The sequence below is a fragment of the Ptychodera flava genome, chromosome 17 (genome assembly GCF_041260155.1).
Source record: "Ptychodera flava strain L36383 chromosome 17, AS_Pfla_20210202, whole genome shotgun sequence".
NCBI lineage: Eukaryota > Metazoa > Hemichordata > Enteropneusta > Ptychoderidae > Ptychodera > Ptychodera flava.
Genome location: NC_091944.1, coordinates 38,293,321 through 38,318,208, shown reverse-complemented (window position 1 = coordinate 38,318,208; position 24,888 = coordinate 38,293,321). Strand labels below are relative to the sequence as shown.

At 35.1% G+C, this 24,888-nt stretch overlaps 1 protein-coding gene across 1 annotated transcript in view; it reads left to right on the top strand.

Moving 5' to 3' along the window:
* LOC139116282 (gamma-aminobutyric acid type B receptor subunit 2-like) overlaps nt 1-23,816 on the top strand; it is an 87,043-nt gene extending 63,227 nt beyond the window's left edge. The window contains exons 4-19 of the mRNA XM_070678889.1: nt 3,200-3,301; nt 4,063-4,177; nt 5,567-5,709; nt 7,382-7,532; nt 9,559-9,656; nt 11,139-11,202; nt 12,042-12,134; nt 13,405-13,555; nt 14,173-14,305; nt 14,688-14,795; nt 15,655-15,777; nt 16,442-16,541; nt 17,319-17,402; nt 18,166-18,317; nt 19,370-19,522; nt 20,103-23,816. Of these exons, the coding sequence (XP_070534990.1) occupies nt 3,200-3,301; nt 4,063-4,177; nt 5,567-5,709; nt 7,382-7,532; nt 9,559-9,656; nt 11,139-11,202; nt 12,042-12,134; nt 13,405-13,555; nt 14,173-14,305; nt 14,688-14,795; nt 15,655-15,777; nt 16,442-16,541; nt 17,319-17,402; nt 18,166-18,317; nt 19,370-19,522; nt 20,103-20,282 (1,950 nt within the window). The 3' untranslated portion in view covers nt 20,283-23,816. The remainder of the gene's footprint in view (nt 1-3,199; nt 3,302-4,062; nt 4,178-5,566; nt 5,710-7,381; nt 7,533-9,558; nt 9,657-11,138; nt 11,203-12,041; nt 12,135-13,404; nt 13,556-14,172; nt 14,306-14,687; nt 14,796-15,654; nt 15,778-16,441; nt 16,542-17,318; nt 17,403-18,165; nt 18,318-19,369; nt 19,523-20,102) is intronic.
* Nucleotides 23,817-24,888: the final 1,072 nt, after the last annotated feature.

Genomic DNA, 24,888 nt, shown 5'->3' with positions numbered 1-24,888 from the left:
GACACTTCCACAAAGCCGCTTGTGTGGACAGCTTAGCTCTTACAGAAAGCACACAGTGCACCAGGAATTCTTGCAATCGATAATCATACAAATGATTATATTGCCTGCCATCATGGCGATTTCAACCACGATTTCACATTTGCAATGAACTATGACTCCTCAATACTTGTAGTCATTCTGCGAAAAAAGTGTATTCTGTTTAATATGATTGTTATAACTGTTTTATTTGAAAAGAAGAAAATAATGCAATGTCTACAGAACAGTTGTTAGGATCTCATCGTTTCCATGTTACTTATACTCCCGTCGTCCACGCAAATCGATCGATAAGCATTAGAAACAGACGGCCATGACTCTTGACTCGATCAAGTCAAGTGTGTCTATTTTGATATGTCTTGAACGGTCTATTAAGTGTATGTTCTGCTCCACAGAACCAAATTTCACACAATTTGAATACCATTCAAAGCTCAATACAAAAATCCCCGCTTGCTGGTATATAAATGTTTTCATATATCAGTAATTGGTTGTTTTAGATATAAATTAGATGACTGAACAGCAAAAAAAGCAGAAAAACACTTTATATGTTTTTTTATCTTCGGAAGCGATGTACGTAGACGAGCTACAGCCGTCAATTTCCGACTTTTGCAATGACGTCATGGGAGAATCAGACTTGATAAAGTCGAGCAGCTTTTAGTGTTTTTCACAATGTACCGCCTTCATTAGTTATTTCTGTCATGTTTTACGGACATTCACCAGCTGATACGTTTACCATTAGGTGTGATGACTAAATGAAAATATCATGATTTCTTAGAGCCGATTTTTATGGAGAGAAATACAATGGCACCAATTTTCAAGCTTGTACAACATGGCTATTAAAAGATCAAAAGGAAATTCACTCACCGCTTGTCTTGGATTGGCACTAGTCCATTAAGCGGCTGATATAGGGACATTATTTAACTCGCAAGATGCTTTAAGAGCTCTGTTTTTATCATAGAAGTAGAGCGTTGTATTTGATGACAAAATAGCGACGCCATTGTGGCTTAAGTGGTTCGTTGTGTTCTCACATTTACCTTAATGGCAAATAAAAAGAATATACACCATAGAATAGAATTTCGCACTCGTTTATTTTAACTTTTATAGTGAGCACAGCTGCAAGTTGGACACTTTGAAATGATTTCGATGATGGTTAACTGAATCAGGGTATTCATAAGAACTAGGTTATACAAGTAACAATCGTTCAAAACTAGATCTAATCCAGGTCTTCAGATTTTTCTCTCCATTAAAACAAAAAAAAATATTTTTTTAAAGTAATAAGGTAACGGAGGGAACGTGATCTCAATTGTAATACGTAGGTATTTCTGTCAATACAGAGTAAAGAAACCCTGTCATTGCGAGTCAAAATTGCTAATTTATTTATTTGGCACAAGTTTGTGAATTAATATCCCACTGGATTCAAACTACTTAAAACATTTTTATTGTATTGCCCCGAAGTTTCATAGCATCCACTCTTAATAGCAAGTTTGACCTAATCCGTAATGTCTGCACAGCATTTTGATGCGAACTCTGTACAGTCACCTGACGTTCACTAGCTGTGGGGCAGGGTTAAAAGTCATAAAAAGTCAAAACCAGCCCGAAGAAGGCAAGAATCCCGTCTGTAACACCACAGCTATGGACCCACAGCTGGATGTGCACATATCTCCTTTCTATATGATGATGTTTCTTAAAATAAACTTCACACACGATTGGAACTAATTTGGGATAATTGGATTTTCATATTTTTCAAATTTCTTAAAATTGTTAGGTGCCCTATAACTGAATGTCTCAATATTACAAATTACTCATAAAAACAAGTGTGTAAGTTAAAAAGAAAAGCAGATTAGCTTACATTTGCAGATTTTAAAGACATTACTTCACTATCCAATTATCCCAAATTAGTTCCACTCGTGTTTTCATTTCTTTCTTTAGATTTTTCAAAATTAGAGTGAGTTAAGTCGATAAAACAACACGCGAGGATGTGTAAGTGGATAGAAATAAAATTGAGTTAAACACGTTGTAAAAACCACTCTTTTTAAAGGGTGAGGATTTTGACTGTGATGTTCTTCACTAGGTGACTGGGTGCCGTACGATGTGAATTCAAATCCGATCAAAAATCTGTTGAATTTTAAAACATTGCAGAGACCCGGAGTGAAAACGGTCCAAAAGTGCAAAAGAGAATAATGTAATATATATGCAGCGTATGATGTGTCCTTGATTTAAGCTGTTTGAGAACATTTATTCTAAGTTCATTGCAAATCAACTGACATAGGCCAGAATCGAATTCGAAATAAAGGGATCAGTCGATTCACCTGTATGAATCTTTGATCCTCTACAGGAGTATCAGAACAATTGCTTGAGTTCCCCATATTAAGCTTGAACGAACTTTCTAGAGAAGTGTATTATGAATAAATGTTGCCTCGCATTGATTTACCCTAAGAATGGGCGGTGAAAGTAATCAATGTTGCCCCTCAACCAAATATCATTTTAGAAAAATATCAGCTGGCAACTTGACGCACGGAAATCTCATACCTTATCAAATATACATAATTAATATCGTGCATTTCCAGATGGAGGAATTCTTACATCTCTGGTGATCTACAACTGGCCTGGTCTCGCTCTGAAAACTTTTGGAGAAAATTAAGTTTTAATAGTTTTTTCTCGAAAACAAAATAATTCAATTTTCGGCCTGGTTACACACGGCACAGAGAACAGCTGTTGCGTAATTTTGAATTTTTAAAAATATCTGAAGATTTCAGGTGATTTACATCTCCAGATATTATATATAACTTTAAACTGCAATATTAGTCAATGTAAATTAAGTGAAATGTTTCTAGTCACGTGACTCAAACCTTGTTCTTAAAGCTTAGATTTCGGTGTATCGTACTGAGTTAACCCAAAGTAGCCCCACCTTGTGTACCGTACCTTAACATTTACGTGTCATAATGCTGACAAATTATTGAAGCCAAAGAATTTCAACACAGTATTCATAAACAAGTTATCCTCGACGAGCAATTATCAATGCCAGTATTACACATATTTTGTCGGGTGTGATTGTCTACTGAAAAAGGACGGCATTCATACTACTTCCTCTAACGATCATTTCAAGCCATTGGAAGTCTTACTTCTACGTGTATTTTTAACCAGATAATATTTTTTTATTCTTCAGGCGATGGCAGATTTCCTTTATCACGCCAAAGATAATGAAATCGATGTTTTGACGTCGGAGAGTTTCTCAAATGATTCAACTGTACAGGTTTCAAACTTAAAGGTACGTGATTTCATCTGTCCTTGCTTCAGCGCATGCGTGTATGATTTTTTTTGTGTCGTGGTGTCAATTAAGTTTATTGACTTGGTGCCTGCATCAGTCATTTGTCCCACAAAAAGTAATTAGCATGAAGTGTGTATCTGTAAAGTGATTAAGCAATTTGAGTCTTAGGGATTCACCCGACCAACATTGATTCATTGTTGTGTATCTCGCTGACAGTCCCCCTAAGACTGTTCACATCTTTCTGTCCAAGAAAGACGGTCACGAACTTTGCCCTATGTAAACTCATCAATCCTGACCAGACTCAACAGCACACCCATCCATTCATGCATCCACTCGGCACCATAATTATGTAACTCATTGAAGAGAAAAACCAAATAACTTTTAATCGGTACACGTGACTCATCAAAAAAGTCATATACAAAATTGACAAAAAGCTACACCCTGGAAAATAATTCTTTCTTGAGATATACAAGTCTTTTAATATCTGATGTCTTTTTCTGCCACTTAAAAAATGAAAAAAAAAAACTATTTGCACCATGTATACAATATTTTTTATATTTGTTGTATGCAGTAGTATAAAAAGTTGTCGAAAATGTCAGTGATGATAGACAACAAATGACAAAAGGGCTAAAATTTGTTTAACTACAGTAACAGTATTAGGAAGGCATTTGAAAGGATTTTTACAACATTGATACAGCCGTCCGGCATATTTTACGTAATGTGTATTAATCTTCTGATTATTAACATATTTCTTTACTCAGAAACAAGGAGCTCGTATTATTATCGGAAATTTTTACGAGAACAAGGCCCGCCAAGTGTTTTGTCACGCTTACAAGGAAGGGATGTATGGAGCCAAATACGTATGGATAATAACAGGTTAAAATTTAAATACGCATTGGTTATAACAGAGATTAAAATTTAAATTCGTATGGATTATAACAGATATTAAATTTAAATAGTATGGAATATAATAGGTATACATATGGATTATAACAGAGATTACAAGTTAACTACGTATGGATTATAACAGGATGACAGCTAAAAATGCATGGATTATAACAGATCAAACGAACACGATTGAAACTAATTTGGGATGATTGGATAGTCAAGTAATGTCTATTTAATATAGAAATGTAATCTCATCTGCTTTTGATTTTACGTTACAAACTTGTTTTTATGAGTAATTTGCAATACTGCAACATTCAGCTATTCAGCACCTAACACTTTTGAGAAATTTGAAAAATATGAAAATCCAATTATCCCAAATTAGTTCAAACCGTGTTAAAGTTAAATACGCATGGATTACAACAACTTAAAAGTTAATACGTATGGATTATAACAGATTAAAAGTTGAATACGTATGGATTGTAACAGGGTGACAGCTAAATATGCATGCATTATAACGGGTTAAAATTCGAAGTCTTTACATTATTCCGCCTTCTCAATTTGAAGAATAATTCTGCATAGATATTGTAGCTGGTGTAACCACCCTTTATTTTGGGATAGAGCTGTTTCAGCATGAAGCCGTGAATTTTTAATGATACCGACAGAAATCAAATGTTGTAAGTTTCATCAGAATTATTCAGAAAAATTCCACCCAAAAGCCATTGCGGTAATCATATAAGAGAAATATTCCTTTTTCAAAGATCAATGGGTCATTGTTTATCACTGTGTGATTCATGTATTGAATCAATGATTATGACAACTTTTACACTGCCATAAAAAGCAACGCAACTCTTAAAGTTTATTCCAACTCCAACACAAAAATGTAATGCTTTGTTAATACCATGACCATCTACTTTTGGATTCAACATCTGCTCCAGGGTTTTCCATTCCCATAACGTCTCCTAGTAAAGCCGTCATAAAAACAACGTTCGGATTCTCAGAGTTGACCACAGTCACAATCAATACAGATACGTGATAAAATTCAGTGACAGAAATCAACACGTGACAGATTTTCCATGAGAAAATGAAGTAGTAATAGTGCGGTAATACGCAAGCAAATCACACGCACAGTCAACTCTTTGCTAAGTGCTGTAAGCTCAACTTACATTGTGTACCTTTACTAGCTAGTATAGATACATCTAGAATTGATAGAGAAATGAGTTTAATAATTTTTAAAATCGAACGTTCTTATGAATGTGACGGACAACAATTCTACTTACTAGATATAATTTTATCACTTAAGGATGACATTCCTTTCTTTTTTAGTGTAAATAATGTAATGGATTTTGTATGTCTTTTTGAACGTTTGTGTCATGTTAGGTTGGTACAGCAGCGATTGGTGGAGAAAACAAGATGGTAGCCATGATTGTACATTGGCAGACATGGAAGAAGCTGTAAGAGGATACTTTACCACCGATGCACTACCGCTGAGTTTGTCAAGTATTCCCGGTGTCTCCAATAGGGTGAGTGAAAAACCAGGATTCATACCTGGTCAAGTCTGTCTAATGATTAATTTCCTGAAATTAATGTATTATTGTATGCAAAGTGTGTTGATTGGCATTATTTTAGTATGCAAAACATATTATAAAGAGTGAATGGGGCGCTAAAATTAAGCACTCTGTAGTCCAATCATGCCAAATTTTAATATATATATATATATATATATATATATATATATATATATATATATATATATATATATATATATATATATATATATATATATATACATATATATATATATATATATATATATATATATATATATATATATATATATATATATATATATATATATATATACAAGATATTGTAGTTTTGATCTTTAATTTGAAATTATCTGATTCAGCATTAAACTGATAATAGTTTTAATACAAAACCACTCTGGACTAAAAACACTTCCGCCCGATAATAGTTTACAAGTGCAGATAACAGTTTGCAAGTGCAGATAATTGTTTGCAAGTGCAGATAACAGTTTACAAGTATAGGATAAAGCCCGAGCACGAGGGCTCTTCTGGTATATAAAGTCCAACCCAACGATAAAATGTCGAGGCCGCAGGCCGAGACAATTTATCGTAGGGTTGGACTTTATATACCAGAGAGCCCGAGTACAAGGGTTTTATCCGACTTAAAAACTATCACCCCTAACTGATATATTTTCGTTTTCAATATGTTTACGTCAACCGTCCCCTTTGTCAATGTAACATGTTTAGGATATGAATTAAAACTTTTATTTGTGAAATAGCCTTCCAATGTAATGGAACATCCTATAAATGCCCTAGGGCACATTATATAAATGCCCTAGGGCACAGCAGATTTTGTGTTGCAGCTGGTTTCCGCTGTGTTAGCAAATTTGAATATTAAAACGTACCAGATGTCTACAGAATATGACATGTTCACTTTTGATTGGACAGTACTTTGGTGACCAAGGCTTTATGAGTAAATAAAACACCCTGAATTGAGCACTCTGATTGGTCAATCAACAGTAGATAGTTTTTAAGTGCAAATAATAGTTTGCAAGTGCAGATAACGGTTTAAAAGTGCAGATAATTGTTTGCAAGTGCAGATAACAGTTTACAAGTGCAGATAACAGTTTGCAAGTGCAGATAACAGTTTACAAGTGCAGATAATAGTTTGCAAGTGCAGATAACAGTTTGCAAGTGCAGATAACAGTTAGTCGTACTTGTACTTCAACAATTCTCAGCGTTTTTACGATACGTATTTGTTCCTAAAAGCGAATAAACTTTCATTTAAAAATCTTGTTATTGGAAAATTACTTGCTGAGACAAGATGGATGAAGTTTTCAATACAGAGGAAAATCTGAAACATTTTCGATCGATCAAGTTATTGTCATTCATCTGATCATGTGCAAACTGTTACGATCAGTGTTTGTAATAACAATGACTTTGATACCATAGTAAATAGCACTTTTATTAATGTCACCAAAGGTGTTCAATTGATTAACCATAGGAAAGGAATTATAAGCCAATTCACGTCAACAATTACATAACTAAAAGATTCTATTAATTCTTCCTCATCTTGTCATTAATACTCCTAAAGTTTCATTTGAAAAGTCTTTCAGTCCGCGTTACTGATATAAAATTAGTATCGAGGTGTCCATGTTTCTTACTCTAGACGACATCTCAGTTCCTAGAAGAATATAGCAACTATGTCGGCGGCAACGTTGAGTCCCTGTCTGGATATCAAGAGGCTCCTTATGGTTATGATAGTGTGTGGACAATAGCTTTGATGCTTCAACAAGCAGAGCAAAGACTGCAGAGCATGAGTAAGCATAACTTGTTGCTAAGTCCGTCCAATAATAAAATGCCAATACTGTTCACATGTTGTAACGTTGAAAGCGAAAATTGTCGACTTAAAATCCACTGTCATAAAGGGACTAAAAAGTTTAGACCTTGCAGTCAGTACATTAATGCACATGAACGCTGTTACACATGGGATTCAATTCATTTAGGCCTACTATACTATTTCCTTCTCATACAATTTATTTATACAGCATATTGCAATTTCGTTTTACACTCGAGGAAACTTCTATTATTAATTGGCAGTTATGATCATGTATTTACCTAGACTTATACAGTAGTTTCAATTAGAGTTGTTGCTTTATTCTTTCAATACGTTGTAAAATTTCATTATGAAACTTCAACGTTTATTCTATTGGTATGTCAATTTTAGACACTATATTGCGCAAAATACGCCATTCCCTGTATGACATCAAAACATAACCATGCGCTAATAGAATATCTCACGTCCTTACCGGCTGCGCAAAAAAATCACAATATAAATATAATTCTGAATGACCAAACATTTTACCTTGGAAATCGAATATTACGCCATTGTTGGTACGTCAAACATTGTCTGAGTAAATGAAATACTTGAGTTCAGCGGAAGCATTGGTGATAAATTGGCTATTTTGGGCAGAGTGCTTATTTTGCTTGATATAGTAAATTGAATACACCGTTCAACTGAGTGAAGTACTCCGTCTCTGATGCATAGGTCGACAATTTACTACTTTCAACGCCTGAGTCGGTAGAAAGGAAAGAAAAGAGGGACCACTTCTTTACGGTTTCATATCGGAAACAGAGTGGAAGCTATGGTCTGTCACTCAACATTTAGGAAATGGTTTTAATTAGTTGGATGAATGAATTAATGAATTCAATGCGCGCTTGGAAATTGACAGTCAGTTAGTTTTCTCGTTCTGCGCCTAAGATAAATTTAAATCACCCTTTTTAGTAATCACGATGAAAAATCAGAGGTCCTTCTACCAGTATTGGGATGAAATACATTCAGATACCTCAAAATTAACAACATTATATTCAAAATGTTTACTCTGCTGGAAAAAATAGGCTTTAATTCTTATCACAAGAAGAACCGCTGAAACTTAATTTACTCCACAGTTTCCAATAAGTCAAGCTTTATATGTTTCATAATGGCAAAAAAGTGTCAGATTTGAGAACCTCAAAATCTGTCATCGAGATTCACCCTGTCTTAGCAAAAATCATAATTGTCCAAGACTCTACATTGTTTTTACCGCTTTGGACGATAGTCCATAGACAGTAGACGGCCTTCTCCTCTACTGTCTCTGGTTAGTCTTTAGAAACACAATCATTTAAATACAAATAAGTTTACACAATTTGCTGCTGCGAAACGTCAACGATGACACTCGTTTAGATAGATACAAACCAAGGCTGACGTGTATTTTTATGGATGATATTAGAATTTTAGAACAAATAAAATCGCGATAAACATCTACAACCCAATTTTGCTTTCGCAGTCTGTTCATTGAAGTAGTAGAACAGAATTTGAAAAAAATCCAACGAATGGTGTAACTTCTCGCTTCAAGTACGAATAGATTTGTACAAGTTTTCAGAAAGGGATTATGCAGTAGAAATCAGTTACATCTTTCGTTTGATTACATGTATTACGGAACCTTGGACGAGTAAACGACGTGTAAACTCCAAGAAACAGTAACTCATGATCATCATTTATACTTAGCAAACGATCGGTACAGCCCCTTTCAGAATTGATATCTGAAAAAAATGCATTTTTCAGGTTAATCATGGTTTTCACACCTATTCTTGACATCTGAGGTTATGTCCTTGAGAAATGCACTTACCAGTAGCTCTTTATCTATCCACAAAACTCGATTAAATTATTTTTATTTACCTTGAGACGCAATATAGGGAGTGAAGTTCCAATAATATCAAAAAATGTTTGAAAGACCCATCATGTTACACGAACTCGCTGATGTAAACATGTATAATTTTCTATCAAAACGTCTTTTCGTTTAACAGGTCCAGCAAAGTCACTGGCTGACTTTAATTACAACGATACAGAAATGGCTGAAATGTTCTTCAGAATAATGAGCCATACTAATTTTGAAGGAGTTTCAGTAAGTAGAAAACATCAACTACACAAGAGAGACCTGGCACAAACATGTACTAGAATATGCACATCTATGCTACAGGGTGGCGCCAGCATCCTAGTACAGTGTAGAGGAGCACAACCATGTACTAGACTGTGCACATCTATGCTACAGGGTGGTGCCAGCATCCTAGTACAGTGTAGAGGAGCACAACCAAGTACTAGACTGTGCACATCTATGCTACAGGGTGGTGCCAGCATCCTAGTACAGTGTAGAGGAGCACAACCAAGTATCATAGCTGTTATTCACAGCACGTAACAGGATAGAACACGATTGGAACTATTTTGGGATAATTGGATCTTCATATTTTTCAAATTTCTCAAACGTCTTAGGTGCCCTATAGCTGAATGTCTCAATATTACAAATTACTCATAAAACAAGTGTGTAACGTAAAAAGAAAAGCAGATGAGCTTACATTTGCAGATTTCAAAGACATTACTTCACCATCCAATTATCCCAAATGAGTTCCAATCGTGTTATAGATTTTTTGCAGTCCTTCTGCAGGAATGTAGCATACAACCCTATAGCAGAGTCAGCATTTTTTACAGTTGTGTCATAGGGATGAGTGAAACAGTACTGTGATTAGACTACAAATTAGATCCCTGAACGCTTTCAAGGGAATAACTTTGTGTACTCGAGCTCAATGGATGAACGTCCTACGATAGTTTAATGACCCTTAAGAAATAACGTACACTATTCAACGTGTCAGTTATTTTGTTTAAACGCATTTTCAAACATCGATCAGATTTAAATAACGTACTATATAAGACTAAACTTTACTCCTAAATATAACGCAGACCTTCATGAAAAATCGATTACATTATGTGATTTAAAAGTAACACACAGGTATATGAGTTATAGCATTAGAAACAGGGCGTTACTTTCAACATTTATGTCGCCTGTAGTTAAGATGTATTTTTTGTCAAGACAAACTGATTTTGTCCATTCAGCGAGATGGCTTCGCCTTACGTTGCTTGCTGCAATCGTTTCGATCATGATTTATACGTCGCTAAGTATATTCACAAGATAGAGTCATGTGTTGAGAGTACGCGTACGTTGAACTCTACACCATTAATCAGTTCTCTAAATGTTATCTGACTTATTTTGCTCTACAGACTCCTGAAATTACAAACAAACAAAGTCGATTTTATTTCCTTATAATCGCATGACATTACAGATGACCAAGGTTTAATCGTTCAATGCGATTGAAATCCATAGTCCCTTATTTGAAATCGTAGATCATCTGGAAAATGGAAAATAGTATAATTAAAACACCAAATCCCACTTTTCTTTCCCGAGGCTAGTGTCAAACATATTTCAGCAAGAGTAAATCACCGAACAACTCTGCTGTCAGTGTTTCCTTTATATATTGTGTAGCTTTACGCATTAGAAGTGGTTTCAAGGAACTTGGATGATAATATCAGTTAATCGTCGATATTATTACTACAGGGTCCAGTGTTATTCACTGATACAGGAGATAGGCAAGGATTGATGCAGGTGGAACAGAATCAAAGTGAGTAAACCGTGTAATTGTCTCGCAGAAATAAACAAGTGATTTCTGTGAAATGATCTGTGATACTAACCAGCCTGATAAGTGTATATTTCATTGCGCATCAAACGGTCTCACTCAGATTAGCTAACTTTAATGTTTATAGTGACTTTTTATGAGGTCATCAGCTTGTAGGTTAAATCTTGTAGGTTATAGGTTCAGATGTAATCGATGCCTTAGGAGTACGTGTACATGTAATTTAACACGCATTTTAAGAGATAATCAAACGTATAAAACATCCTTCGTACACGTGTAGCTTTCACTGAGTGTCCGGATTGTCGGCGTAAGTGTGTCGTGAGTCTAGAGATTACAGTGGTATGATTGGCCTTGGTTGGCACTGGTTGGCCGCAATCTGCTGAACACATGTTTTTCTGGCTAAATTTCCTCGGGTATCTGGAAGTACTGAAGGCGTATGACATTAAGGGAGAAGTAAATTTTCTGGCAAAGTATTGACCGGAGAAACATATTTTATCAATGTCCAACCATGCCCACAGTTTCAATACAGTTATAGTTAGAATATAGTCTTATGATGTAAGATCGAACCATAGGCTTTCAAAGAATGCCGTGATTTAATGCCAACATTACCTAATACCAGTCTCAGTGTTAGTATCATGAGTTAGCAATGACATATTGTCTACTGTCAAAGTCTATCATGTCGTCTGAGCCATAAGATTACATTATCGTTATCAATTTTATTTATTAATTACAGCTGGTTTAGAATTTGAAGCTGTTTTTGGACATATTTTATTTTTGTGTGTAGTATCAACTAGGGGCAAATATTTATTCTAAAATTATATTCATAGATGGAACAGAAGTAAGGGTTGGTATCTATGATCCATCGTCCTCAGCTGACATGAAGATCACGTGGTCAGACAATCCCACAATTCGTTGGCAAGGTAATGGAGATTTTTTCTCAAACGGAAAAGCGATGTTGCAGATTTAAGCTTATGACCTCACTTCCTTCGAACCCATTTCGAAATGCCGAGAGTCACTATGAATTTGCAAAAATCTTATTTGTTTCAATCAACCATAATTTAATTTCAAGCCTGTTCGTATCTAATTGTTTATTTGTTCAACGTAATTCTCGCCATTGTGATCGCAAATGAAGAATCAAACTTCATTGAGGGTTAATGAGCATTCGAGCCACAGGGGTACAAGGAATTATCAGTCACAGCAAGAGTAAAAAAAATAATAAATTTATGATTATTCTGTCATTATTGTATACTTACAAAAGTACCCGTGCACTCCAAACCTGAATGATGACCAGTTTTCGTGCAAAATTCGCGCAGTTGTAGTACAGACCCTTTTATTAACAAATCATAGTCCTTGATTAAAAATTAATATTTCTGTCATTATTGTATACTTACAAAAGTACCCAACAACACTCGAATCCAAATGATGATCAATATTTATGCCAAAGTCACGCATTTGTAGCACAGACTCTCAGAAATATGGTCAATATAGTTACACTGCAGCAGCACTGCGCAGTATCTTGATGCGCGGTGTCAGTGCTGCCTCGGCAGACTCTCTAAACAATATTGTTTACTGCCCCTGTGTGCGAGCGGAGAAATATCCAATTAGGCTAAGTTTGCGAATTCATAATTATGGACACGTATGCGCGAAGAATTACTTTTCAGACTTATTTTTCTCGATGAATCCAATCATATTATCAAATTACACGAAGATGAACAAATTGATGAATGATGAAATTCGCGATGTGATAAATAAACTTTGAAAACATGAACAGACTCTAGAAATCTAAAACTTGACCAGTCACAGAGGAAATATTCAAAATATTCTTTGCATTCCACGGAATATGTGATTTTGCTATTGTATATCGCAATGTAATTAAACAGAACGATTACAAACTGATTAGCATATGATGTAATGTATGCCGTTAATTTTGAACCAATCACTAAAGTTTATTTGCAGCAATTCGTCTCATGATTTAAGTTACTTAATTGACAAAGAACTGAAATGACATCAAATTCAAAGAAAGGATGAGGGTGGGTCAACTTCCCCGAAATACTAAGTTTGTCTCGTCAACAGTTCTGATAACAGTGGCACAGCGCCCTCCCAACTGAGCATCACTTGTTTTCAGTCAAGCGTTTTCTGTCACTTAGTACCTGAATCTTACAAGAGTGTGGATCATTTTCGTTTATGTAGGAGGAAAACCTCCCGCTGACAGAGAGCAGATTCTTGAAAAACATCAAACTATTTCATTTTCGCTGTTCATTTCCATGACAACGCTCTCAGCGATGGGTATTCTGTTGGCGATTGGATTTCTTTGGTTTAACCTTCGTTATCGACACCATAGGTCAGTTATTGCTTTGCTTTGCTTTGCTACGGATAATATCATGAAAGAATATCTTGTCCTGTATTCTCATCCATGGTAAATACAAACATCCAGTATTGTAATTACCAGGGTACACAAAATGTAAACATGTACATTATCACTTGTGAAAAGTTTGACCATAGATAAGTATGATCATAGCAACAGTGATCCCCCGAAATTTCATCGGCGAAGACACTGTTGTGAAACAAGCCGTTCAATAGTCAATCGTTCATTTCAAAATTGAGAAAAGGCTTGATTTTTCAAATGTTTAGTCAACATTTTTCCTCTCTGCTAATCAGACAATCAGATGTATATTGCACTTGCAACCCATCGGTCAATTAATCAATATGCTAAATATATTTAAGTCAATTTCCGCGTAATTGAATTAATCTATCATTGAAAATATACGTTCTATCAGTGACGGAAGAACGATTTCTGAGCAAGCTCTTTAAATAATTTTCGTTTATCACTTTCCTTTCATTGCGATGTATAACGTCTTCTGTTGATTTGGGTTTTTAATACTTAGAAACATCAATTTATTGTCAACAGATTTGTCAATATTTGACCCTTTCTAAAACTTATTTATGTAACTTTTCCAGATTTATCAAGATGTCAAGTCCATACATGAACAATTTGATATTGTTTGGGTGCATATTAGCATACGTATCCATCATACTGTCTGGGGTTGACACAGGTTTAGTATCAGATGCCACATACTTACTGATACAAAAGGTAAGGTTAATCAACATCAATCAGAAAACGTTCCCAACGTTTATATTGTTTAAAGTGTTCACCTTTAATTTAGAGAATATCTTTCATCGTCAATCACTGAACGCTGATACCAGTATTTGAGTGATGTATGTTGTTGATATAGCTGTTATAGGATATTCATAAATGTTTACGTATTGCTATCAAAGACTTCTAACTTTCACATCTTTCTAGTTTAGTTGAAAGAGTGTTGAATGTTATTCTGTTATGAATTATTTCCCAGTTTCTACTTCTACGACATACTTTAGTCAGTTTAAATAGTTTTCGAAGTTTTGAGAAGATCTCTGCTGTTTAATGTATCACCGAAGTCAATAGTCACGTACATTGTCCAATTTCTTTTTTATAGGTGAATTCGTGGGTTTTAGCAATCAGTTTTTCATTAGCGTTTGGTGCAATGTTCAGTAAAACCTGGAGAGTTCATAAAATATTCACAAATAAAAAACTTGAGAAGCGGGTGAGTTGTGTTCTTTAAAGTCTTAACTGCCTTAAAATGAATTCGCAAAAAGAAAACGTTCACAGATCAATCAGACTATAGAGTTTGGCGCTTCGTGTTGATTGTACTGTAGTTTCATTTAATCGACTCAGTTGTCATGATCAAGTTTGATTTAAACGGAGAATACTTACCACCCAGCAAAAACAGCGTGACTTTCTATTCAGTTTGATCATATAGCCATCTTGGAGACACAATTGCAAATAATTTAAAGGGGGGGGGGGGGTGTCGTCGGAACTCTGCTCCAAGGTTGCCAGGGACCACTTCGACCGATGTAAATACTGTATCTAGGGTACATTTGCGATTGATGAAAGTTGAAACATGCTTGTTAACAATGAACTTCGTAAACGTTATATGTTGCAGCTATGTTGAAAAGATGCATATAGATATCATGCATGAAATACATTGTTTGTAAACAAGAAAGTCGCACACGCGCAGTTCCGACGACCACCCCCCCCCCCTTTAATTACCAAACCGGATGCCTTTTACATGATTTTCAAACGCACATTTCGGTACCCTGTCATTTACACACGATAATTAGATCGGTAGTTGACAGAATTCGTCGTGATCCCACATGTAGTTATATCAGCCACAGTTCGACAATACCACTCTTGCGCTGTTTTAAAATATTCTAATGTTTATCATCAAACTTGGAGGTTTTCATTCTCATTTTTGTCCATCAAAAGTGAACACGTAAAGTTCTGGCGCCCATGACTTGTCTGGTTAATGATAATCACCTTGAAAAAAACGTGAAGATAGCATAATTTGATGTGAAGTTACTGGAGCAACATCTTATTGTGAATCAATTGACTGTGTATGATAGGTAATTAAAGACACTCAACTCTTTGGAATGGTTGGAATTCTTGTACTGGTGGACATATTCGTCTTGACACTCTGGGAGGTCATTGATCCGCTGACCTTAGTGAAAATATTGGGGTCACAACAGGTTAGTACATTTACAAAGTTTCTTGTCAACACAGCACCATGTCATTACACTGCTAGGCATGGGTTGACTCAGACATATTGTCTTGAATAGTTTGTTTATTGGCATCTTGTCAATTTAATATAGTTTGGCACTTTCATGAACAGATAGTTTGGGCTTATATCTAGTGTTCATTAATAACTGGTTCACCCAACAAAACTTCTACTTCATCGACGTTCACTTCGTGTTGATGACGCTCGAAATAATTTTTGTATGATTATCAGTTATATTCACTAAATATCTCATCGTCATATAGTTTGGATCTGTATTTCATGTTCTATGGAAATGTCACGCGTAACGTACATTGTCACGTACAACGTCAAGCAGGCTACTGTCACAGTTGTTTATCTGTCGATTACGACCTTTTGTTCTGTCTACAATTTTCCCGCCTTATCTTAACCTCAAAGTCTACAAATATCATCTGAAGAAAGCTTCTGCCAATAATTGATAAAAAAGGCAAGTGACTACCACATATATGGGAATACTCATTTTGCGCGATAAAAATTCAAAGATATTTTTGATATTTAAAGATATGTTTGATGTTTTTTCTCCCTATATACTTGCATGGTCAATCAACTACTGTCGATTAAGTCCCTTGAACCGTTTATAATTAAGGTTTAATTCGCAGGAAGATCCGACAGATAGTGACATAGTCTTGATTCCCATCTGGATAACATGTGATTCCCGAAAAGCTATATATTGGTTGGGGGCGCTATACGCAGTAAAAGGTGAGTTTCACATTGGTGCAAGAAAGGAAATTGGTTAAAAATTGTGTTGTATATGCTCCTCCGTAGACTTTCAGTTTTGACAGTTTGGCAAATATTTGTGTTCTCAGAAAATTTCCTCTTCGTATGATTCCATCAAAATCCTTACTTTTAAAAAAAGAAATTCAATATCAGACTTAGGTTATTTACTACATATTCGACCTGTGTAAAGGAGGGAAAGCTTAGAAATTATTACAACGCTTCAGCTTATTCAGATAGATAACTTTGTATAGCATGTTTGTGACGAAATGACAGTATCATTTGACCAAGATTCCATCAGCAATTTTGAGTAGTTAGTACATGTATTAGAAAATATTCTGACGAAGTACTTTCGTTATCACGACAGGATAGTAAACAGCAACTACCACAAGGTTTGACGGATAATTTGCAAATATCGGTCGATATTAAGTTTTTAAGCTTTTCATCCGATATTCAATTTGCGATCCATGACGTAGTAATTAAGTACTTAGAGAAAGCCTGATCTCAGTCTGTCTGTCTGTCTGCCTGCCTGTCTGTCTGTCTGTCTGTCTCTCTCTCTCTCTCTCTCTCTCTCTCTCTCTCTCTCTCTCTCTCGTCTAACTATAACAAATGATTATCCTTCAAACTAGGGTTGGTCATATGACTGATCGGCGGTCTAATTCTCCTGATTCCTAATACTCGCAAAACTCGCTCTAAATTTCCACACTAACAACTCAAGTAATATGTTAAATTAACTTTTGTGAAAATGCATATGGATTACAGGTATTCTTTTAATATTCGGTGCCTTCCTGGCTTGGGAGACAAGAAACGTGACTGTTGTAGCTCTTAACGACTCAAAATATATCGGTGAGTTTATATATATATATATATATATATATATATATTATATATATATTATATATATATATATATATATATATATATATATATACGGTAAAAATGATAACAAGTAGAACACAGGACTTAGGCGTTACTCAGAGTTTCACGCTACAAGTGCTCTCTGTAGCGATCATATATATATATATATATATATATATATATATATATATATATATATATATATATATATATATATATATATATATATATATATATATATATATATATATATATAAGTATACAGATGTCCTCGTGGGAAATTACAGTGCTGGATGCTAAAGCAGAGCGTTATAAATAATGATACAAATTACTTCGAGTACAAAGTAATGATATCATAACTTTGTACTTGAAATAGTTTGTGTTTATATACATATACATATATATATATATATATATATATATATATATATATATATATATATATATATATAATCTCAATATTTAACATTTTAATATATGTTTATATATGTTTAATATATTGCCAATTATATTACCAACAGAAAGAAACTCCTGTACATATAATCTCCCGTTGAGCTTTGGTCAAAGGGTCAAAGGTCATAAAAGGAACAATGATTGGCCGAACAAAATTATAGCTTTTGGTATTGAGTGACATGATTTGCTAATAAGTGACGCAAGACACTTAAGTTTTGCAGTTGCGTCACAGAATGGGTCTATCTAGTATTTTTCAAAACATGGAAATTACCTGAATGCATACACATTATCTTTACAGGTACCAGTGTGTATAATGTGGTCATACTTTCATTTGTTGGTGTCGCTATATCCCTTATCATGAAACACCAAGTCGATGCATCTTACGTCCTGATATCAATGTTCATATTTTTTGCAACAACCCTCACCCAGTGTGTTGTATTTGTACCAAAGGTATGTCATTAATATTGTCAATGTTTCGAATTGCCTCTTTGAATCATTTCCAAGTCGTTGTTGGAAGGCTGTTATTTTTGAGGCAATTTCTGTTTTCAATTATGTTGAAGTATCACTATTTAATGGAACTTTTGCTATGTGGAAACATGTCCTTCCTGTGCGAGTTAAAATCATTCAATATTGAACGAACAAAGGGCAACGCGTGTACTATTGATGTTTATTAATTGGCAAGGCGAGAAGAAAGCCAAAACATTACGGACGGGGCGAAGCCCAGCACAATAATTTGGCTTAACTGTCGCCGACAGTAAACGTTGAAGGTCAGCGCGGAGCCCCTTAATCCTAAAATAATACCGACAAATCAAAGAAAATTCAAAACGTTTCCGAAAATTTGTGTGTGCAAGAGTCCAGATTGCCCTGGAACATGGACAAGAAAATGCGAAAGAAGATGTGCGAAAATAATACTAAGTCATACTCAAATCCGTCAACTTTTTGTTTTCTCTTCATCGAAATACTGAATTATGTATTTGTACAAGTAATTAGCCATGCAATGAAACAATCAGATATAGTTAGTTCGACCACTCCTCGCAAAATCGTTCAAATTGAACAAAATATTAAATAGGATTCATTGTCAAGATATGATGCAGTATACGTACAATGCTGAAATTGCTCTGTTCGCTTCAGTACAGAGTCACTAAGGTGTGTCGCCTGCTTCTTTTGTGTGGTAAAAATTTAGGATATCCGGTACTAAAATGACCTCAAAGAGGTATTACATGCACTCCGTCTGGAAGATTAAATTAATGATTGTTTATCTTTTATGCGATATTTTTAAACTTTTCATGAATATCTGATTTTAAATTATTATGAAAGACAGTCACAGGCGTGATAATGTCTCATATATGGAGTATTAATGGTCAGTCACGTGGCCTTAATTGATCTATGAGAGTTTAAAACTGTTAACGTGCCCCGCACTGTATTAAGTGTAATTGATTTTCAATGGGCAGAATGATGACGCCAAGATGATTTTACACGAGAAATCATGTCTTGTTTGTCAGATCAAGGGCCGTAATGAAGTGCAACCATCAGGGACGATGCTAACTGCTACGTGGAAAGATCGCTCTGATTCACAGAAGGCCAAAACAGATAAAGATAAAAAGATTTGCGAAATGACAGATGAAATACAAAGATTAAAAGAACGACAAACTGTTGTAAGTTTGATTTTGTGTAACTGTCATCAACAATTCCCGTCATAGTATGTGTATATCAATTTTATCCTTGAGAGTGTCAAACTGGCCTGTGACATGGAAGAAAGCTTCTGGCTTACGTCATCGTGAGTACATGCAAGACTGCTTTGGCACAAGCATAACGATTTTACTTGAACTTTCCTAAATGACGTTTTAAACATTAAAGCCCAATACCTGTACCTTTTGTATTTACTCACCAAAGACATTCATCCGATCTTCAGAGAGATGTGAAGCCATTATTATCATTAATCCATTAGGCCATTGTTATGTTGTTGTTATGTCTTTTAAGACGTAACAATTTCATTCTGGCGATGGATTCGGTCGATTGTTTAATTTGTGTATACTCGCTCATGGTGACCATATCTGAAGGTTAATTAGTTGTTAAAATTTAAGTTGTGCGTTTGTCGCCATTGAATGTTTGGAAATTTTCTGTTGTCACACGTCGGTAAGCAATATTTACATAAATTGCTTTTGATTTCAAATCATCTTATCGAAAATGTGCAAAAAGATACAGCTAATGGGGCTTTGATGTCTCTTTTGGCAGTATGAAGATCGTATTCACGAGTTAGAAACACTGCTAGAAAGACACGACAAAAATGGCGATAGCTCTATAGTTGAAGTTCACCGGACAGAAGCCGAGACAACAAATAAAGTTAATGCCACACTCCCTGCAATCGAAGAAACTGACGCCAAAATGAATTTGAAAGATGTGGAGAGTTCATAGCAAAACACCTGGTACCAGGATGTTGAATGTTTTGAAAGTTTTCATTGATAAGGGATGGACGTGTTTGGCTTTCAAGATATGTTTCCATTACTTGAACACTTATCTAAAGATATTTATTTACAGATGTATTTATCATAGAGGTTATGCAAATCAAAGCATAATGTGAAACATTCATTCCAGAATTGAAAAATTTGTGATACCGTAACACTTTCCAGCCATGGATTTTGAATATGTTCTCCTAGGAATAGAACAGACTGGCTTATGTAATTCATTTCAAATAAAAAATAATTGCATTTTCCCCGGTGACAGTTAATTATTCTATACCACCCAATGAGTTATACAGCAGTTATGGTACTTTTAGAACTTCAATATAGATTTTACAATCCTGAACACAATTCCATGATTGCCCTCCAAACTAGAAACTTGAAATAATCGAAGAAAGGTGAAAAAGACGACATTGGCCGTTACAGTATAATAGACTATAACGTCCACTTTTTGAGCCACAAACTCATCTCGTCGTTAATTGACCCGGGTAAGAAAAATTGGCATAAAACTGCTAAGTTGGACAAATTTGGGAAGTGAACATACATTAGCGGACTAGATGCCTGTTTTGTAGACTGCGTCTATATAGCAGAGGCTAGGGTATTGTAATCAAGAGCATTTTACAAATTGTAAATTTTCTGATCACCACATATCTCAAACGATTGTATTTCACGGTATGTAGCCAAATATTTACCAAGTGTGGCGCGCTTCTTTCATATTTACATCTCCCTATCTGTTTCTTTTCGTTTTGTGAAAATAATGTAGTTTATATATTAGCATTATGTCTACCGCTTCCAATCGAATTATACAATGACAAAAAATTCATGAACATCAATTTCAATTTCTCTGTATGTAGTTTTGATCTGATTTCAAATTGATACATGTTTATAATGTATCATAATGTTATAATGTTTATACATGTTAAATAAAAAGAATTGAATTTCTAGCAATGGGACGCAATGCCATTATAATTCTGCACAAGCTTGTATATTGTTTGCACAGCATAGATACATACATTATCGAATTTAAGTTATATTTTTGAATGAATGATTTTCTCTAATTTTAACCGTTTTGCTGTCTCTTCTGACAGAAACATCCAAATGTCTAAACAACTTCGCTATGACCGATGAATCCATTTCAAGTGTGAGGCACAGCTGTGCATGTCTATTAACACCATGCCCCGTCCCACGTCTGTCGAAGACAATCAGTTAGTTAGTGAAGTTTGAGAACTTAAAAATCTAGGTAATGACGGAAAATGTGTAGCTCCAAATTTAGATGATCATGGCATCGCGACGCTGCACTCATTAATTATTCCGTCTTAGCAAGACTTTGGTGACTCACTCCATGGTTGCAGTGGCTGTCTATTTTCCTTAAATCATGATTTTCTCTCGTTCGCTCACCTTTTGACCAGCGTTTCACTTCGTGTGATCGCAAGTTAGCCGACCTAACATTTTAATCAAAAGGTCATTCATTTTCTTTCTTTTAATAGCGGTCATAAACCGTCAACAGTGGGTTTCACGCTTTATGGCGAGAAGTACCTGTAACCTCCATAAATGTAATATAATCTCCATAAATGTAACATCAACCATAATTGTAATAAAATGCACCCATTAATGTAATATCACCCATAAATGTAACAAAAATCAACCATAAATGTAATAAATCTACTTCGTCATTGCAACTGAGGAATTAGCCCTTAAATATTTATCTATGTAATAAGGAAAGCAACTCCACACATTATGCACATCTCAATTGCTTGCGTTTAGTGTGTTTTGTATATTTGAAAGTGTATTTTACGTTTCCCTATTTTGTGTACAGAACTGATTGGCCATGGCGAGACACAGCTGTAATCTGAATGTCAGGGTAGTCTACTCCAGAGTGGAGGAGACTGTATAACACTACGATCATTTAACGCCGTTTTCTCGCCATTTGCCGTACTTTCTTAATCAGTCGCCTCAAATTCGTCTTCAGTGGATAAAGTGTGTGGAATAATCGATAGATTGTCTGTATTTCTATGTTGTATCACTTGAAGTTTGTTCCTGTACTGGGGATGTTAGGATGTCTAAGTTTGTTCTTCTGTACTGGGGATGTTAGGATGTCTAATTTTGTTCCTGTACTGGGGATGTTAGGATGTCTAATTTTGTTCCTGTACTGGGAATGTTAGGATGTCTAATTTTGTTCCTGCACTGGGGATGTTAGGATGTCTAAGTTTGTTCCTGTACTGGGGATGTTAGGATGTCTAAGTTTGTTCTTCTGTGTCAAATTGTCTTCTTATCATACTTGCATCTTGAGTTTAGTATTCCGCATGCGGCATTCCTCAGCGATTGCAAGTGTATGTTATTCCTACAGTCCAAATGACACCAATAATTCTAGATAAACCTGCATAACTTTTACAAAATGTGGACAATTTAGTAAATGTGCAAGCAGTTACGTCAGACTTGTAACATCCTATTGAAACTACATGAGAAACAATTGGACTAAGTGGCAATCCAACGTATTTCTGAAGTCAGCCGAAATATCCAATTATGTGAATTAACACCAATTTACTATTATTGAGCTACACGACTTTAGATAACTCATTATCGAATATACAGGCCTATACTAGCCCTCCAATGACCTAGTCTTCAAATATTTGATAATTTTTTAAAAATATTCTTGTTATAACCATTACTTTTTGTGGCCCTATAGCTAGATATTTGTGACCCTATAGCTAGATATTTGTGACCCTATAGCTAGATATTTGTGACCCTATAGCTAGATATTTGTGGCCCTATAGCTAGATATTTGTGACCCTATAGCTAGATATTTGTGACCCTATAGCTAGATATTTGTGACCCTATAGCTAGATATTTGTTGCCCTATAGCTAGATATTTGTGGCCCTATAGCTAGATATTTGTGGCCCTATAGCTAGATATTTGTGGCCATATAGCTAGATATTTGTGGCCCTATAGCTAGTATTTGTGGCCCTATAGCTAGCTATTTACGATTTTTGTTTCAAACGGAAATCGCAAATAACTGTAGGTCCACAAAAAGTGATGAATACAATATCAGAAGAAAAGTCACTTTATTTCTGATATTGTGATCATAGAAATTATTAATTACTATTTGTACACTCTTTATTTTGTTTAGGTTACACAAAATTGATATTTGAATAAAGTAAATCGTCATTACTGCCGATAAGTTGTTCTGTCCAAGTTCTAAACTATTTTTGTATTCATGATTAAAATGCTACATTGACATAAATAGTTAATATGGCACTGTCCTTTCTATCATCTACGCATGCGTCACAGCGAAATATTATTGCAAATTTATGAGATTGCAGTTCCCTTGGTGAACATTCACAGCGACACTACAAAAACCAATAATTATTTCGGTATATGAAAGCATTTAGTGCTTAAGTACTGACATTTATACTCATATATTCATCTTGCAGTAATATATATTTTTGACAGCAAAATGTCACGGATCAGAAATAAATACTTTTAAAAATCAAACTTGATTTGCCCAGATTTTGACTGTTTTATCTTCTACAACCCTTTTAATACTTTTTAAACACGATCAATTTTGTTTCAGTCGAATGATGTATTACACAGGCCAGAAAAGACATAACATTGTTGGAACCATAGACCCTCGAGAAAAACCCTCGAGAAAAACGGGACATCTCGAGCGAGGGTCTATGTTCGCACGTATCCGTATGAAAAACGTGACGAAAAAGGTGACGGTAAACAATGGACAATCTCAATATTGAGATATTGATATTGCAGAGCTGATAACGCAGTAACTTCAGAAATATTTCAAAGTAGTTTTTCAGTGAAGCACATTGCACGTTCATTTCCATGATTTCCTAATAGGCGGTACGCTATTTACGTATATTTAACAGTTGTAATTTTCATGGCCTCCTTTTATCACATGATAAAGTGTCACGTCATATTTATTTCCGACCCGTTCACATGAGGCTACCGTTGTTTCGGAAAAAGAAGCTGAGGAATTTCAAGTTGACAAGTGGCAAGCCACCGGTATTAAATCCCACCTCTAGTTAATTCCCTGAGAACTGACGGGTACTTATAGCGCCGCCAACGGTTCTTCTCGAATTCTGCCAAATTCCAAGGTGCATTTTGGCACTGTTGATTACAAATAAACCATATCATCGAATGAAATCAAAACCGCATTGATTGTCTTCATTCTGAGGTGAAAATGAAAGGAAAAGTGCGAAAATGTCACCTTTTTGCCAAAATTCCAATGACGGTCACAATTCACTTTGAACGAGTGATGAAAACGGCTTTTGGCGGCGATGTGGTCATAGGTCCATTTTAAGGGCGAAACCATTTCTTCTCTGTGATTAAAAAATACGCTCTGCCGCAAACACTTGAAGACCCCGATGGTTTAATGAGATGTCAGAATTACCCATCCGCCAAGCAAAGAAACCACATCTATATGTCACAGAGATATATTTTTGCAAACTTTTAATTATATAACCTTAACTGTACATACTGAGGTAACTCGCCCCGACACTATGAAACTTAAAGTTATTTCGGCATATAAAAGAAGTTATTGCTGAATATG